The following is a 15,742-nucleotide window of genomic DNA, read 5'->3' as shown; positions in this document are numbered from 1 at the left end:
ATTTAATATATAAAGATAATTTTAAAAAAAAACATTATAATTAACCCATGAAAAAGTTAATTAGAGCATTAAAAATATTTCTTTAAGAAATATCCGTTTAATTAAGAACTTATCCGAAATATTTAATAAAGTATATGTTTGAATCTGAGATGTGTAGATAGATAATGTGTATTTGAAGATACATTGACTAACTAATTTATCCTGAGGTTTCTACAGAACTGTCTCCAGAGTGTGCACAGTTAGCTTCGAAAGTGAATACTGGATAACAATAAGTTGATAACGTGAATAATTAATAAGTAAATATTTTGTCACTATTAAAAGAATGAATTATATGTTTCTTATTAAATTATAGTTTAAATAAACTAACAAATATTTTGGTTTGACAATGGCTCGTATTTACCACTGTACAAACAACTTTGTATTATGGTATTTCCCGTTTCTTGTTTGATTTTCTATACAAACGATAATTCCATCTAGTTGTTTAATCGTTTTGTTTTATTCTTTTTCTACTTAATCTTTTTGTAGCTTTGCCTTTTTATTTATTTATTTTTCCTTTTAATGTTTTGAGCAATTATATGTAGATTAAGAGCTAGTTAGTGTAGTTTTTCTCGTTTTATATTTGTACTTCTTATTGTATTGTATTTATTAGAATTGATTTTGAATTTAATTTAAATTTAAATTTTTTGTTTTTTCTAATTACTTTCAACAATAATTTATTTAGCATTTTGTGACATTTGCTCTTTATATATATCTTTCGCTTTTATTATTTTAAATTATCACCTTATGTGCATTTAACGCGTTTACTTTTTCTCGTTTATCATTGTACTTCTCCTAGTGTTTTTATAATAAATTTGTGCAGAGCTTGATAAATTTCGGACATTTCATATTATTATTTACAATATAGTTTTATAAGAAACATATCATTCAGAACAACTTATAACAATTAGCTTTTAATAATGACGAAATACTTCTCAATAACTATGCAAAAGTTTCACTGTTAAAAATATCCTATTAAGAAAGGGGATAAAAAGATTAAAAATAAAGATGTAAATTAAAATTAAATGTTAAAAAAGAAAAGCATATTTCAGAAATAATCAGATATTGCACTGAATGTAAAAATTACAAAGAAAAATATTTTTAATCATGTGTCACAAAACGCTTCAGAGAGGAAATAAAATGCAGTAATTTTAAAAATATAAAGATATAGAAATTTATTCACAACAAATATTATTAAATAATAGCTATTTCAAAGCTTAAGTATCGACCCTTAATTCGTAGTTAATATTTTATTTTATAACCGGTGTTGAACAGCCGACTCAATTCTGAGTTTACGAATATCAATGTTCAACTTCGTAACCTTGTAATTTGAACCCAACTCAGAAGACATGGGAAGTCTTGGGTGAAGCATTAGGACAAACTAGCCTTCAAGGAGGAATTTTCGACGGGACTAACTTGCGTTACATGGCGAGGAAAACCACGAAACCCTGCCACGGTTAGCCCGATGCCAAGGGGATTCTAACTCATGATCCGTCTACCACTGAGGATATTTTCCGTCAGCACTGTGGTCGGTGCGAGCCGGGTGCGGAATTCGAATCTGAGCCATCGATGGGATTCCAACACGGTTCACCTCATTGGGAGGTGAATGTTCAATTCCCTGAACCACAGAGCTCTTGCTCATTATTAGTTCTTGTTTAGCAAAGAAAATAGTCTACATTTATGATACAACAATTTAATTTAAAAATAAAATGGAAAACAAATTTCTTTTTACCTCTATCAAAAAATTCTCCGAGTAAATTATGATCAGGGTATTATTTTCAATTTAGTTACATACGTGATACATAATTGTATTTCTTTAATTTAGAGCAAATAAATTATAAACTAATTTAGCCAATAATTCTTAACCAGTTCAAAAAAAGAAGAAAAAAAACTAACATGTTGTGCATTTAAGAAAAAATGGGATAAAAATTGTCAAAAATACGATTTATTTTTAATAATGAGCGCTAAAATGTTTGAAAATTAATTTTAGATCAACATTTATTTACTAATATTTAAATAATAATAACGTGACAACAATCTTATTTCATACTTAAAAAATGAAATCTTATTCATAAATTTAATTGATTCTCTAAAAAATTGCTTCTCTTTTTCCTTAATTTTAAGCTTTCCAAGAAAATTAAAACATTCGCATATGTTAATTCTAACAAGTGTGTTGAACCACAGAAATCGGTGGCTCGAAATTTCCGAAATCACGAGAAGAGTTCATTAAACGGCCGTAAGTTTTATAGTTTAGTTATATATATATAGTTAGTTTTTGTTTATAGTTTAGTTTTTTATGGAGCGTTAAGTTAACACTCAAGACAGCTTCAGCAACCCTTACGAGTTTTTAATATAAAAAGAAACGTTTAGTTCCGTTGCTTTAATTAAATTCCTTTTTGTGACCGGAAGAAAGAAATTCTGTGATCATGATATATGATAATTTTTTTTCCAATGCAATATATTTTATATTGCATATCTATAATATTTTCTTCGATAGCACTAGAGCGAACTGCAGGCCAAGGTCTCAACAAGTTGCTTCCAATAGATCCCATCATTAGGCTACACGGTCCTTTAGCGGTTGATATTTAATGTCTTGAATTTTATTAGTCTCCAAGATGATTAGTCTTTGAGCATACTTCTCAGTTAAAAGAGTCTTTTCGCAAATTATTAACAGCGAAATTAAATACAAAATCATATTTTCTCTTTATCTGATTCATTTTGCAACACCAATAATTAATTCCCTCGAAGAGTCAAAATTTCGATTTGTAATAATATTTTCCAGTTATCGACCGCCTGCATGAACTATCAAGTACACGAGTAACTAAATTTTAACACAAGTTATGAAAGTATATATCGAATTGAGATAGATCCAACTATTACAACTTATACTCCAATATAATTTTTTTCCAAATATACTTTTCAATAATAATTTTCAAATTTAACTAATATTGAATTTAGCACTTCTTCCAATCATACAATTTGAAACTCAGGTGTCGAATTCTTTCAATTTAGTATTACTTGTACTAAATAGTTAAGCAAAAATTCGGGATATAATTAATTTAACTGTTAGTTAATAAGTTAAGTTTAAATTTTGGTTTGTAAGTTTTTATAATTTGAATAAAGATATTTTTTTTTAAGTCGAGTAAATAAAAATTTTTATTCAAATTAACCATCGAAGGACAACAGCTTTTGTTATGTTTATAAAGTAAAAATTTATTATGAGGAAATATTCGCGCTTATAATATATTAATATTATGCGAGAAATGAGTAAAGGCGGAATTTAAAAGCTGATTCAATTCACTTTATCTATTATGATTGCTCAAATTCTTACCGGAAGTTGTCGTTATATCTCTTACCTAATTTAAATGATATCATTGTTGTCAGTAAGTCTGGCGAAGTTATCTCTGATTTTTTGATTTCCCAGATAAAAAAAGTAAGTTAACTTAATTACTTCTTGTTTCATCATAGCAATACATGAAATAATAGATAATCAAACTACAATATAAGACTACTAGATAAAAAATATTTTTTTATCAATTGCATTTTTTTATTAGCTTGTTAAATACTTTTCGGAATATTGGATTTCCAGTTTGCTTATCGTATAATTTAAAATCGTCTCTTTATATACAAAAGGTAAGGTGTTTATGACAAAGCGTTCCTTTACTTTTAGCTTATTAAATGAGATTTATCTGATTCATATTTCTGAGTTCAATTATCTATGCACGAGACTATATTCAGTTTTGAATGACGATTTAAAATAGAATGACTGTTAAAAAGTTTCTTTGACTTTGTGTGTAGACAGTTATCTTTTATTAACTTCTTGATAGTTATTTTTTATGAATGCATATCCTTTTCATAATTTAGTCCATATCTATTGTTATGGAAAAATACATATTCTTATAAGTTTTCTTGCTTTTTCTTGGACAGTGGTAGAGAATGGAACTTCGGTTCGGAGAAACCGGGGTTCGATGCTCGACTCCGCTAAAACCCACCGAGTACATGCGATATACATGTTCGTAAAATCTCTGGAATCGAAAGTCATGTGGTCGGTTGCTGAGCAGCACCATGGGTAGAGAGCAGAGTTGGCCAAAAATGTAATCGATTACATTTTTTGATTACAGTAATCAATTACTTGTAATCATGATTACAATTTTCAAAAATTTTGATAACAGCTGTAATCATGATTACAATATTGATTACAGTAATCAATTACTTGTAATCGTGATTACAAACTTTGATTACAGCTGTAATCATGATTACATAGTCGATTACAGTAATCAATTACTTGTAATCATGATTACAATTTTCAAAAAATGTTGATTACAGCTGTAATCATGATTACAGTTTTGATTACAGTAATCAATTACTTGTAATCATGATTCCAAGTAATTGCGATTACAAGTAATCACAACAAAAATGATTACAAGTAATTATGATTACAAGTAATCAAAATATATGATTACATGTAATTTGATTACATGTAATCATGATTACATGTAATCTAATTACACGATTACAAGACTATTGTATTCTTATAAATGATTATATTTTACAGTAGATAGTAGAATGTATTTTATAAAGATACATTTTGCACGTATTAACATGTACTGCATTTTGTACGTATTTGTATACGTACAAATGAATGTAACTGAAATGTATGTACATATAATTTTATCTAGTGCATATGTTCAGACATTTTAGTATCACACACGTGTACATACACTTATATTGTAGGTATAAAATATATGTACGTATGTATATAGATAATAATTACGTATGTATGTGCAAACACTGTAGGCATGTACATTTATACACAATGAATATATGCATTTTATGCAAATATTTGTGTATGTAAAATGTATATCTATGTTCATGTACGCATGTATATACAAGTACTTGTGTTTGTACGAACATACATACATTGTCTGTACAATGTATATACATACATTGTCTGTACAATGTATGTCCCATGCATGTATGTGCAATTTATTTATGAACAGTACAATATATGTATGCATGTACAATATAGGTATATCTGTAGGATGTACAATCTATGTATGTATACATGTACATGATATGCATGTCCAGTGTATTTATGTACATGTACATAATATGTTCATGCTCAATGTAAGTATCCAAATATGCATAATACATTTGTGAACTATTGTACGTACATTGGGCGTATTCATATTTCACATATATTCATACATGCATTCGACATGCATAACGTACGTACACACATTTGAGATGCATATATTGTATAGATGTATATACATATAGCGTACAGATGTATATACATATAGCGTACAGATGTATATTCATATAATGTACATATGATGAAATGAACATATAATGTTCATATAATGTACATATGTGTGTACATATACAGTACGTATGTGCATAAATATATTGGGCATAATTCTTTCGTACAAATTTTACATGAGTACATGCATGCTATCCCTATCTATGCATATGGTGCAATGTATATATGTACAATGAATGTATCCACACATGTACAATACACGTATGTTCCATGTATGCATATCCATATGTACTATATATGCACGTACAATACATGAATGTATGTACATACATTGTACATGCGTACATACATTACACGTATACATATGTACATTACATTTATGTCTAAATATGTGTACAATGCAATGAATAAAATGCGTGTAAGTTAACTTTTAATGACTCAAGCAAGTTAAATGACAAAATCAAACGATATTTAAATTTAGTTTTCAGCTTTAATTGTTCTATATCATTTTGAAATTCTCTGAATAAAAAATTATTTTCAGGTATTTTCATGAAATGTTTGACAATACAGATTTATTTTTTTTATAACATAATGCATGATTCATAGAAATTTTTTAAATGATAAGAAAAACGGTAAATTTTATGTGTGGAATTAATATTTAGAAATTCCAAATAAAATTATCGTTTGCTTTCTAAAAAATATGAGCTCGAGTTTCATATACCTTAGAATAATTTTAAAAAATTTTTTAATAACTTTACTCATATAAATTTTTTTAATGTATGCACAATGTATGTGTATATTGTAATTACATATATTTAAATGTACGCACTTATTTGTACATAACTTGTAATTATGTACAGGTATACGTTGTATGCACATGCATACATTGTGCATATAACTATTTTTTTGTACATCCATGCATTACATGCGCATAAGTATTAACAAAGTATGTAGTTATACAAGTACATACGTAAGTTGTACATAAGTACATACTTTGCGTGCGCATATATCGATGTACATATAAATATGCGTGTATACATGTACGCATTTTATTTACGCAACTATGTGCATATATTGTACCTTTAAATAACATTTTTACATATTGTACGCAAATACGTACAATTTTATATACAAACGTACATTGTATATACTTGCTATTATCGTAAATTTATACAATATATGCACTTAAGTGCATAAAAGCATGCAAACGCATAAACATTATTTTCATATACGTTCATGCATACATTGTCTATGTATTCAAAGATACAAAACATTGCCTTTTTGTACAAACTAACATACATGCGTACATGTATCATAAATGCATAATTATATGTACTAAGCATATGCGCATTGCATTAAGCATATTACAATATAATTGTGAATATTGTACGTACAAACAACGTTTGTGCATACATTGTATGTATAGGAATCGCAAATTGTAAGTTCATGCGTGCGTACATTCTATGTACATAAAAATATGTAAACACATGAATACTTACATAAAAAATTTGACTATAGTATTCAATCGTAATAACTTGTAATCGTATAATTTGATTACAAGTAATCACAATTACATGTAATCAAATTACATGTAATCATGATTACATGTAATCATATATTTTGATTACTTGTAATCATAATTACTTGTAATCGTTTTTGTTGTGATTACTTGTAATCGCAATTACTTGTAATCATGATTACAAGTAATTGATTACTGTAATCAAAATTGTAATCATGATTGCAGCTGTAATCAAAATTTTTTGAAAGTTGTAATCACGATTACAAGTAATTGATTACTTGTAATCGTGATTACAAGTAATTGATTACTGTAATCAAAATTGTAATCATGATTACAGCTGTAATCAAAATTTTTTGAAAGTTGTAATCACGATTACAAGTAATTGATTACTTGTAATCGTGATTACAAGTAATTGATTACATAGCTGTAATTATCTGTAATCAATTACAGTTGTAATCGATTACTGTAATCAACGGCCAACTCTGGTAGAGAGGTATGGGGAAATTTTATCTTCCCCTTCAGATCTATGTCTAAAATGCGGAAGTGAAATACAACCGAAATATTAAATAAATTATGACTTGTTGATTGGATATAAATAAATTTTAAAAAATCGTAATTCTCGGAATCCCTGCAATTCTTCCACGAAACCTTAGGTATTGCATCTAGCGTAGTTACAAAGTTAAGACAAGTAGTTTCAAAATTGTCTAAATTGGAATAGAGAATTGTTGTTGTAGTTCATTTACGTCGCATTAGAGCAGCACAATGGGTTATTGGCGACGGTCTGGGAAACATCCCTGAGGATGATCCGAAGACATGCCATCACAATTTTGATCCTCTGCAAAGGGGATGGCACCCCCGCTTCGGTAGCCCGACGACCTGCAAGCGAAATCGATCACTTTACGGTATAGAACTGTTTAACGAGGACCATAACCGCAGACTGATCCAAGTGGTCACCCACCCGCACACTGATCGCAGCTTGACCAGTGATGCTTGACTTGGGTGATCTGCTGGGAACCGTGTCTTAACGATCAGTCCACTGCAATAGAGAAAGATATCCGAGTAGATTACACACTTGGGATAGTTCTTTCAAACTTCGTTTTCTTACTACGCAATTATTAAATCAGGTTAACTGTATAGAGCTACATTTTATTTAATTTCATTTATTTATTTTTTACCTTTCAAAGGACACGCCAAAATACATTAAAGTTGTTTAAGTTATAGATTACATTAGAGAACTTTTTTTTTTGCGTGAGTTTTTTTTAAAAAGAGCTTAGATACTTTCGCATCGCTGATTTCGAATCTAAAATTAGTTTTGCTCCTAAAGCTACATTTTTTTAATGACATTTTTAGTCTGTTTTTTTTTTTTTTGTTGAAATGTACAAGTTTAAAAACGTTATATATAACAGGGGGTCACATAAATGTTGCGACTATCTTCTATGGGAATTAGTGTACATCATCAGGATTAAAATTGCTTAGGAACGCATGACAGGAAATACAACCATACACTGCTAGGGGTACCTTCTCTATTGTGAACTGTTTCTCCACGTGCTTCTAAAAAGCTCATTATAGGGAATCGTCCCTAGCCGCGTACGACAACATTTTCTGGCATGGGTTTTATGTTATTTTGAAGATGTGCCCTAATCACCCTAGAAGTTTACCGCAACATTTATACGACCCCCTGTTATATATAAAGTTTTTAAACTTGTACATTTCGAACAAAAATTGTCAGACTAAAAGTGTTATTAAATTTTTAAAAAAAATGTAGCTTTAGAAGGAAAACTAATTATATATTTAAATCCTCACTCCTGAATTAGGCAAGATCAAGCATTCGTATATAACGAAAAATATGTTCTGTGTTATCTGATTCAGTTTTTTATTTACACTAGTCTTTGTAAAAATTGCAACACTATGAAGGAATTGTTAGAAATTAATGAAATTTAATCCATATATTACACATAGTGGTACTAGTTAACATGAACAATCGCTTTGTTATTCTAATGACTTGCATGTATTATTACCTCACTTTACATTTCATGTAAATTAGTTTCAATTTTCATAATTCCTTCATGGTGTTGCAATTCTCACAAACATGAGTGAATAAAAATTTGTTTTTAGTTCGTTCGCATAATTTTGTGCAAGAAATAAATTTCTTATCCACAAAACTAACGTCTTATCAAAAAATTAACTGTTTATTTGACATATAATTAGATTACATGCTGCAGCTCTAGTGCAACGTTAGTAAAGTACCAATACTATTATTAAATTAAGAATGAAACATGAATGCATTACCTATTTACTTTTGTTAAAACTAGAAAAAATCTTCTGTATTTGCTATGGAGATTCCATAACAGTTGGAGGCTCGTAATATGCATTTCTTTCTCTCGTGTACTCAAATCGAGTTGTATTTTAGAATCTCCATTGGCAACATATATGAATTATTTTGTGGTCAATCACAAATGCATAATTCGACATTCTACCAAAGAACTAACCTATAATCTCTAATATTGCGAAGAACAGTATTTTTGCAGTGCAAAGTGTAGAATTTTTTTTAAATATTACTTTTTGAAATTCTATTGCTCGCCATGAAAGTCCAACATAATAAGCACGTAATATAATAATTACTATACAGAACAGATAGTATACCTTTTACCATACAGTTAAAGGTATTTTACGACCCACCGAAACGTAATTAAACCGAAATTAAATGTATCGTTCCGGTACGATTCAGGTAAAAGGTTTTATAAGATAAGATGTATCTGTTTCATATTTTTTAAAACCTTATTTACAAAAGAGTACTATAATTCTTCACAAAACTAGACTAAAATACATTAATATCCAATGAGCGAGTAAGACTAATTCGGATTGCGAAGCAATCCAAAAGGCACTACGAAAGTAATTCGCTGGTTATTGGCAAGCGCAGCAATCAGGGAGTGAAGCCCCATAATTTTTATCCATTTCTAAATCTTTTATGTCATAAATTTTAGTTATAATTCATTATGTGTAGTAAACTTAAATGTTAAGTAAAAAGTTACAATATTTTGTATAATGAAGATAAATATTAGCAATTAATGGATTGAATTTATTTTTAGGATTAAAATGAACTGTGTAAGGTTGAGTGACAGGCCTTCCTACGTTATGCACACTTCCGGTTTAATTTTAGGTTCCGGAATTAAAATTAAATTATATGAACAAGCTTTGACATATATACCAGAAAATGATGACGTTTTCATAGTCACGTATCCAAAGTGTGGCACCACATGGACTCAAAACATCCTGTATTTGGCAAAGAACAATGGACAACCTCTTGAAATGGGACAAAATATAAATCACTACGTGCCCCATTTGGAGGATGATGGTAAAGATGTCGTCGAAAAATTACCCAGACCAAGAATCATTAAAACGCATTTACCGTTCCATTTGATTCCTAAAAACAAACAAGCAAAATACATTTACATTGCAAGAAATCCTAAAGATTGCTGCGTGTCATTTTTTCACCACACTAAGGGTTTTAAAAGGTATAATTTTGAAGATGGCACATTTGATGAATATTTTGAGCTATTCTTGTCTGGTAAAGTCGATTCAGGTGATTATTTTGATAACTTATTATCTTGGTATGAACATAGAAATGATCCCAATGTTCTATTTCTCTTATACGAAGATATGAAAACGGATATCCATAGCTGCATTAGGAAAATGGGCAATTTTCTTGGTGGCTCCTTCCAGCAGGCAACTGAGGATTCGGTTATATTAGACAGTATTGTTCAGCACAGCAACTTTGATACAATGAAAAACACTCCTGCCATGTGGGCATCAGAGAGACCAAAACATGTTTCTCCTTTTATTAGGAAAGGTAAAGTCGGTGATTGGAGAAATCACTTTTCAGATGAACAATCCAAAAGACTGGATCAAAAATTCGATCAAAAACTTTCTGGTACCGGAGCTGAATTTTTGTGGAAAAATTATGATTGTTAGTTTAGTAAGAAAAATAAATGCGTATGCAAATTTATCCTATTCTTTCTCTTTCTGTTTTACAATATCAAATAAGCTTAAGATAATCAGTTAATTATAGATTGGTATTTCGATTTTTAAACAGTAATAAAATTCATAAAGCATTTTTAATCCAATTTATCTAATAAGCGTTGTTTTATATTACTTGGCCTGATTATAAAGGGTTGAGGCTTTATGGAGCCCCCAATACATTAAAATAGCTTTGAAAGTGTGCAATAAATAATTTCTCGGGTCCCAGGAAGACTTCCGAATCGCTAATATGGCATTCAGACTTTATACAACAATTATCGACGGCCCAAAAGCAATTACAAATTAATTTTTAAAATAAGAGAATATTTTCTTGTGTTAACAACCACTTTCTTTCTTTTTTAAATTTAAAAAAAAAATCATAGCTTTATGATTTTAGTATCATTCAAATTAAACATAGCTTTTAAAAATGTTGGACGTGAGATATTCGATAATACTTTTTCTTTCCCTAGAAAAATAATTCTTCAATCTCTGTTTAACTTTAAAGCGTATGAGACAGATTCCAAAAAATAAATAAATAATAATAATAATGAAACTTATACTCAAAAAAGCTATACAAGCTTAATTAATTTTGGAGAAAAAAAAAAATGAATAAACGCAATCGTTAGAACCTCGGAGACGAGACTAATTTTTTCTAGTATTTCATTATCGTTTTAAATCGCCAAAGTTGCTTATAAAGAACAAATTAAAAAAAATACGAAAATTCAAACTTTACATTTAATTTAACCATAGAAAAATGATTGCCTGTTTACTCACAAATTTTCTGATCAATGAAGCTACTATTATAATAAATAAAGACGTTATAATAGTAGTGTACGTAGTAGAGTCCGGTGCTTAGTTTTATTAATCAATAAGAACTAAGTTACGTTTACAATTTTCTTATTCAGTTAATGAAGCTTGTTTACCTAAAAATGATTTCTTGCCAGATATATTATTAATGAATTATTTTTATCATTCTTACTAAGGTATTAATAATTTTTTGCGACAAAATGAGTTTTTTGTTCAAGTTACGGCATCCGTCACTTAAAAATGATCGGAAGTCAACCTAAATTACAAAAACGTTTTATCTTATTAAAAATTGTTTGTTGTTAAAAATTTGAACGAAATACCTTTTTTTCTGTTTTTTTTTTAACGTTCCAAAGTAGCATAGTTTCTGAATTAAGTCAGTATCGTTCTGTGAAACATTAAGTTGCTTAAGGTCGCATAGGAAACAATGCATAAACATCTTTTTTTGATCAACAACAAATTAAATGTAATGGGAATGCGGCACGAATGTCCATGAATCTTCACGCTTTGAGAAATTTAGTAGACAAAACCCAGAACCGTAATTGCGTGATATGGTGTCAAATATTAAAGTAATGGAATAATCATGTAACCCATCATAAACTGTTGCTAAGTTTAGAGAATGTTTACAATTTTTTTTGTTCATGGAGACTACAAGGAAAACTAATTAAGTATAGAGATTTCGAATTCTATTTGGAAGTCATAACATAAAAAGTAACTCAATTATAAAATATTTTATCAAGAGAATAAAATTACTTTTACAAATAGAATTACTAATATATTTGTAAATTATTACCGAAAAAACTGTTAGATGCAGAATATTTTGAACATTTACATTCTTTATTACTTTTTAGAAAAAAAAAAGATATTATAAATGGCAAATACTAATATAACTTTGGTTATCATGATCATTACATCTGCTGCTACAGTTTTTGCACAATTTACAGTATCGCGCAGATTTTATAATTTTTCTGTAGAAAGTCCAGTACACGACAGTTGGGTTTTGGATACAGTGGACGAAGGATTACTGGTAAGTTGCCTTCGCAATTGTCAGAAGAATGAAAAGTGTAATGGCTTGGCTGTTAACGAAATCACAGAAAGTTCTGAGAACTATACAAGAACCTGCCATATATTGTCGGATTTAGATCTTAGTCAGTGTGATGACGGAGAATGTGGTGACGATGTATTTCAAATATTTCAGGTAAGAGTAAAAACAGTAAGATACTATATCGACTCTAGCTTTAAATAATGGCGGAATAAATACGATTTTTATTTAGAAATATAAAGATAGAAAACTCATAAATGGTATAAAATATTTTTTGAACGAAATTTAATTAATTAAAATTAATATTTTTTTAGTTATCTTTAATTGTTGCATAAAATATTATAAATTTTAATATTCAGGTTTTTTTGTACATTATATTAAGATATTTTGATAGCGTATTTCTTCACATCTTGGTCATTAAACGAGACTCAAATAAAGAAATATTTATATGCATTAAAACTTTCTAAAAGATTATATGAATCAAATTTTCTATCTTTCTTATGAGTTTGCATTATAATTAAAAACTTATGCAAAAAAGAGGATAGATCTAATTCTATTTTTACACAGACAATCGCTTTTGGTACAGTTTAATTAAGGATTTGAGATAGAAATTCAAAATAAGAAGCGGGAAGCTAATTTACAATCCAGCGGCCTTTAACGACTAGCTTCGATAAGTTGAAATTGGTCGCAATTGTAATGATAGCTCTTATTTCTTTTAAAATTTGTTACCTGAACTAAAAAAAAAAAACCTCAAGAATTAAATTTCCTTTTTTTTTATTTAAGAAAATGCCTAACAGGAGAGCGGGTTGTTAAATGCCGCTGGATTGGAAAATATTGAAATAGTGCAATGAATTGCAAAATAATAATAAGCAATAATAAAAATAAATAAGTAAAAAAAATAATATTTGGTGCGTGTGCTTGCCAGATAATTTAAATCTTCTGCCATCTAATTTGATTAAGCAACATAACCGCTCGATTTCTGGAGAAAAAAAATCTTAATATTATTAATATATTTTAGTTGATAGGTGTGTTAAACTTTTCAAATTGTAAATGCTAAGAATAGAGTTACCAGTCTAACAATTTGCAACAGAAACATGTTTCAAAAATGAAAAATTGGCATTTAAATGGTAAATAGGCAATTACATGATGGAAGAGAACCACATAGGTGCCAACTTCCTAAACTAGCTATCCGTAATTATCAGTACTTATAATACATACGTAGGAAATATGAGATTCTTTATTATTTTTCGTTTTATCCATTTATTTTTATTCCTCATTTATTGCTTTAGGAATTGTTTAAGAAGTAGAAAAGCAATTATCGTAGATTGAGTACAAACAACGAAATTTCATAACTCCTGGTCAATATTTTATTAGAGGACTAAGCCATTTGTTGCAATCAAAATCTTTAGATTTTTTTGGTGGTCAAGAAGCTGACCTCAGGAAAGAAAGATCGAGAGTTCAAATCCCAGATAAGGCATGGATGTTCTTTCCTTCTCTTCTCTGTACTACCTGTCCTTATTGTGTGAGCAACGTTTGCCCACATAATATGGTGCCCACGTGAGAGTGGTCAACAAATATACCCTTTTGATACCCGAATGACAAAAGTCTATATCCTGGTTGGCGTGGGGGAAAAAAACGAGAAACACTGCAGTGATTTTAAAAATAGACATATAATTATTAAACATGATAATTGGTTGGTAATGCAAGCAAATTAAATTACAAATGAAACATTATGCAGAAAAAATAAAAACCAATTTCTTCGGCATAAATAAATATGCCACTTTGAGGGTTCCACTTTTGATGTTCAAAACAAATACTAGCCACAATTCAGAAAATAAGATAATAGTTTGTCAGGAGAGTCGAGAAAAAAGTTTCTTTAGCATATTTCGCTATATCTCTGAAAACAATTATGGTTAAAGCTATCTACACCTGATGCAAGTCGTTTGCAATTAAGTAGTCACGTTGTTGTTGTTACTTATTCCACTTGGCCCAGAACAAGGCTAGAGAGCAACTTTATATGAAGTAATAAGCATAATTGAAAGAAATCAGAGAGAAAAACCACACAGTAGAGTATAAAAAAAAACTTATTAAAAAAAAATTTAAGACTTAAAATTTTGTGAAATTAAAAAATGCTTTGGGGTACAAATAGAGGTATTTTATCTTTACATTAAATTTATACTATTAATGGTGCTTATGGAAAATAGAAAGCTTTTTGTTAAATTAATCAGCATTAAAATAGTATAGTAACTTTAGTATAGTAAATTATAACAATAAGTAAAGTTTTTAAGAAAGCTTTGGTATAGTTAAAAATACAGGGTTATTCATAATTCCCTCCAGGGTTTCAAAGCGTTATAGTAAAAGAAACGAAGATGAATATGGCAAAAAAGAACAAGCGGAATTATTCCGAAAGCATTCAAGTTTTAATTTAAGCAATTGCCAGTAGATGGCAGTAACATGTACCACTGAAGCCAGATGTAGTAAAGAAAAATGGCGTTTACAGGCGGAGGGAATTATGAATAACCCAGTATAATCTAGCAACAATGAAATATTTAGCAATAAGAAATCATTTATAAAACTTTTTGTTTTTCCCTGAGAACCATTTAGGAAGTACAATAAGAGCAAAGGAGTAAGTATTAGTTCGATCCACAGCATGCACTAATTTTTTCATGCATTGTTACAGTTACAAGAGGAACCAGGCACTATGCTTCCTTCAGATATTTCAAACTGAAAATATTAAAGTGGGGAAAAAAAAGGCTACTGGAATTGAAGTTATTTTGAAAAGCAAGATTGAATATTATAATATTAAAAGAATAATGTAAAAAAATTATAGGCTGCTTTAAATGAACTAAATAAAATCAACATTCATTACAGAATGAAAGATACAGATACTACCATTTGTATATTAACTTTTGCATACTTGTGGTGAAAAAATGCAGGGCAGTAAGTAATCAGCCCATTTAATAAATATTTTTAGAATCTTTGTCAAAAACAAAGCAAAAAAAGAAACAAATTAATGTATAAGGGAGTAAAAAAAAATGCTTTTAAAGTCTAATGAATCACT

General features: G+C 29.0%; 2 protein-coding genes across 3 annotated transcripts; both read left to right on the top strand.

The window, feature by feature from the left end:
- The first annotated feature begins 3,332 nt into the window (after positions 1-3,332).
- On the top strand, positions 3,333-10,824 carry LOC107453462 (sulfotransferase ssu-1). Of its 2 annotated transcripts, none has more exons than XM_043046717.3 (2): positions 3,333-3,469; positions 9,908-10,824. In XM_043046717.3, the coding sequence occupies exon 2, from the start codon at positions 9,915-9,917 to the stop codon at positions 10,788-10,790; it is 876 nt and encodes a 291-aa protein (XP_042902651.2). In that variant the 5' UTR covers positions 3,333-3,469; positions 9,908-9,914; the 3' UTR covers positions 10,791-10,824. The 2 variants fall into 2 exon arrangements, with proteins under 2 accessions (XP_042902651.2, XP_042902650.2); XM_043046716.3 differs by lacking the exon at positions 3,333-3,469 and adding an exon at positions 3,497-3,669.
- A 1,558-nt stretch (positions 10,825-12,382) lies between these two features.
- On the top strand, positions 12,383-15,519 carry LOC147813932 (uncharacterized). Its single transcript, XM_087159746.1, has 2 exons — positions 12,383-12,837; positions 15,362-15,519. Exons 1-2 carry the CDS (start codon positions 12,511-12,513, stop codon positions 15,407-15,409), a joined length of 375 nt encoding a protein of 124 aa, XP_087015872.1. The 5' UTR covers positions 12,383-12,510; the 3' UTR covers positions 15,410-15,519.
- Positions 15,520-15,742: the final 223 nt, after the last annotated feature.

The sequence above is a fragment of the Parasteatoda tepidariorum genome, chromosome 3 (assembly GCF_982258835.1).
Source record: "Parasteatoda tepidariorum strain Cologne lab strain chromosome 3, Ptep-v5.0, whole genome shotgun sequence".
Taxonomy (NCBI): domain Eukaryota; kingdom Metazoa; phylum Arthropoda; class Arachnida; order Araneae; family Theridiidae; genus Parasteatoda; species Parasteatoda tepidariorum.
The sequence above is the reverse complement of the archived record's forward strand: the minus strand, read 5'-3'. Positions and strand labels throughout refer to the sequence as shown.

Bases quoted from the DNA above. Each gene is read 5' to 3' on its own strand.
- LOC107453462 (XM_043046717.3), top strand. From the start codon at position 9,915: ATGAACTGTGTAAGGTTGAGTGACAGGCCTTCCTACGTTATGCACACT.
- LOC147813932 (XM_087159746.1), top strand. From the start codon at position 12,511: ATGGCAAATACTAATATAACTTTGGTTATCATGATCATTACATCTGCT. The intron at 12,838-15,361 runs GTAAGAGTAAAA...GCATTGTTACAG, and splicing joins ATGTATTTCAAATATTTCAG to TTACAAGAGGAACCAGGCAC.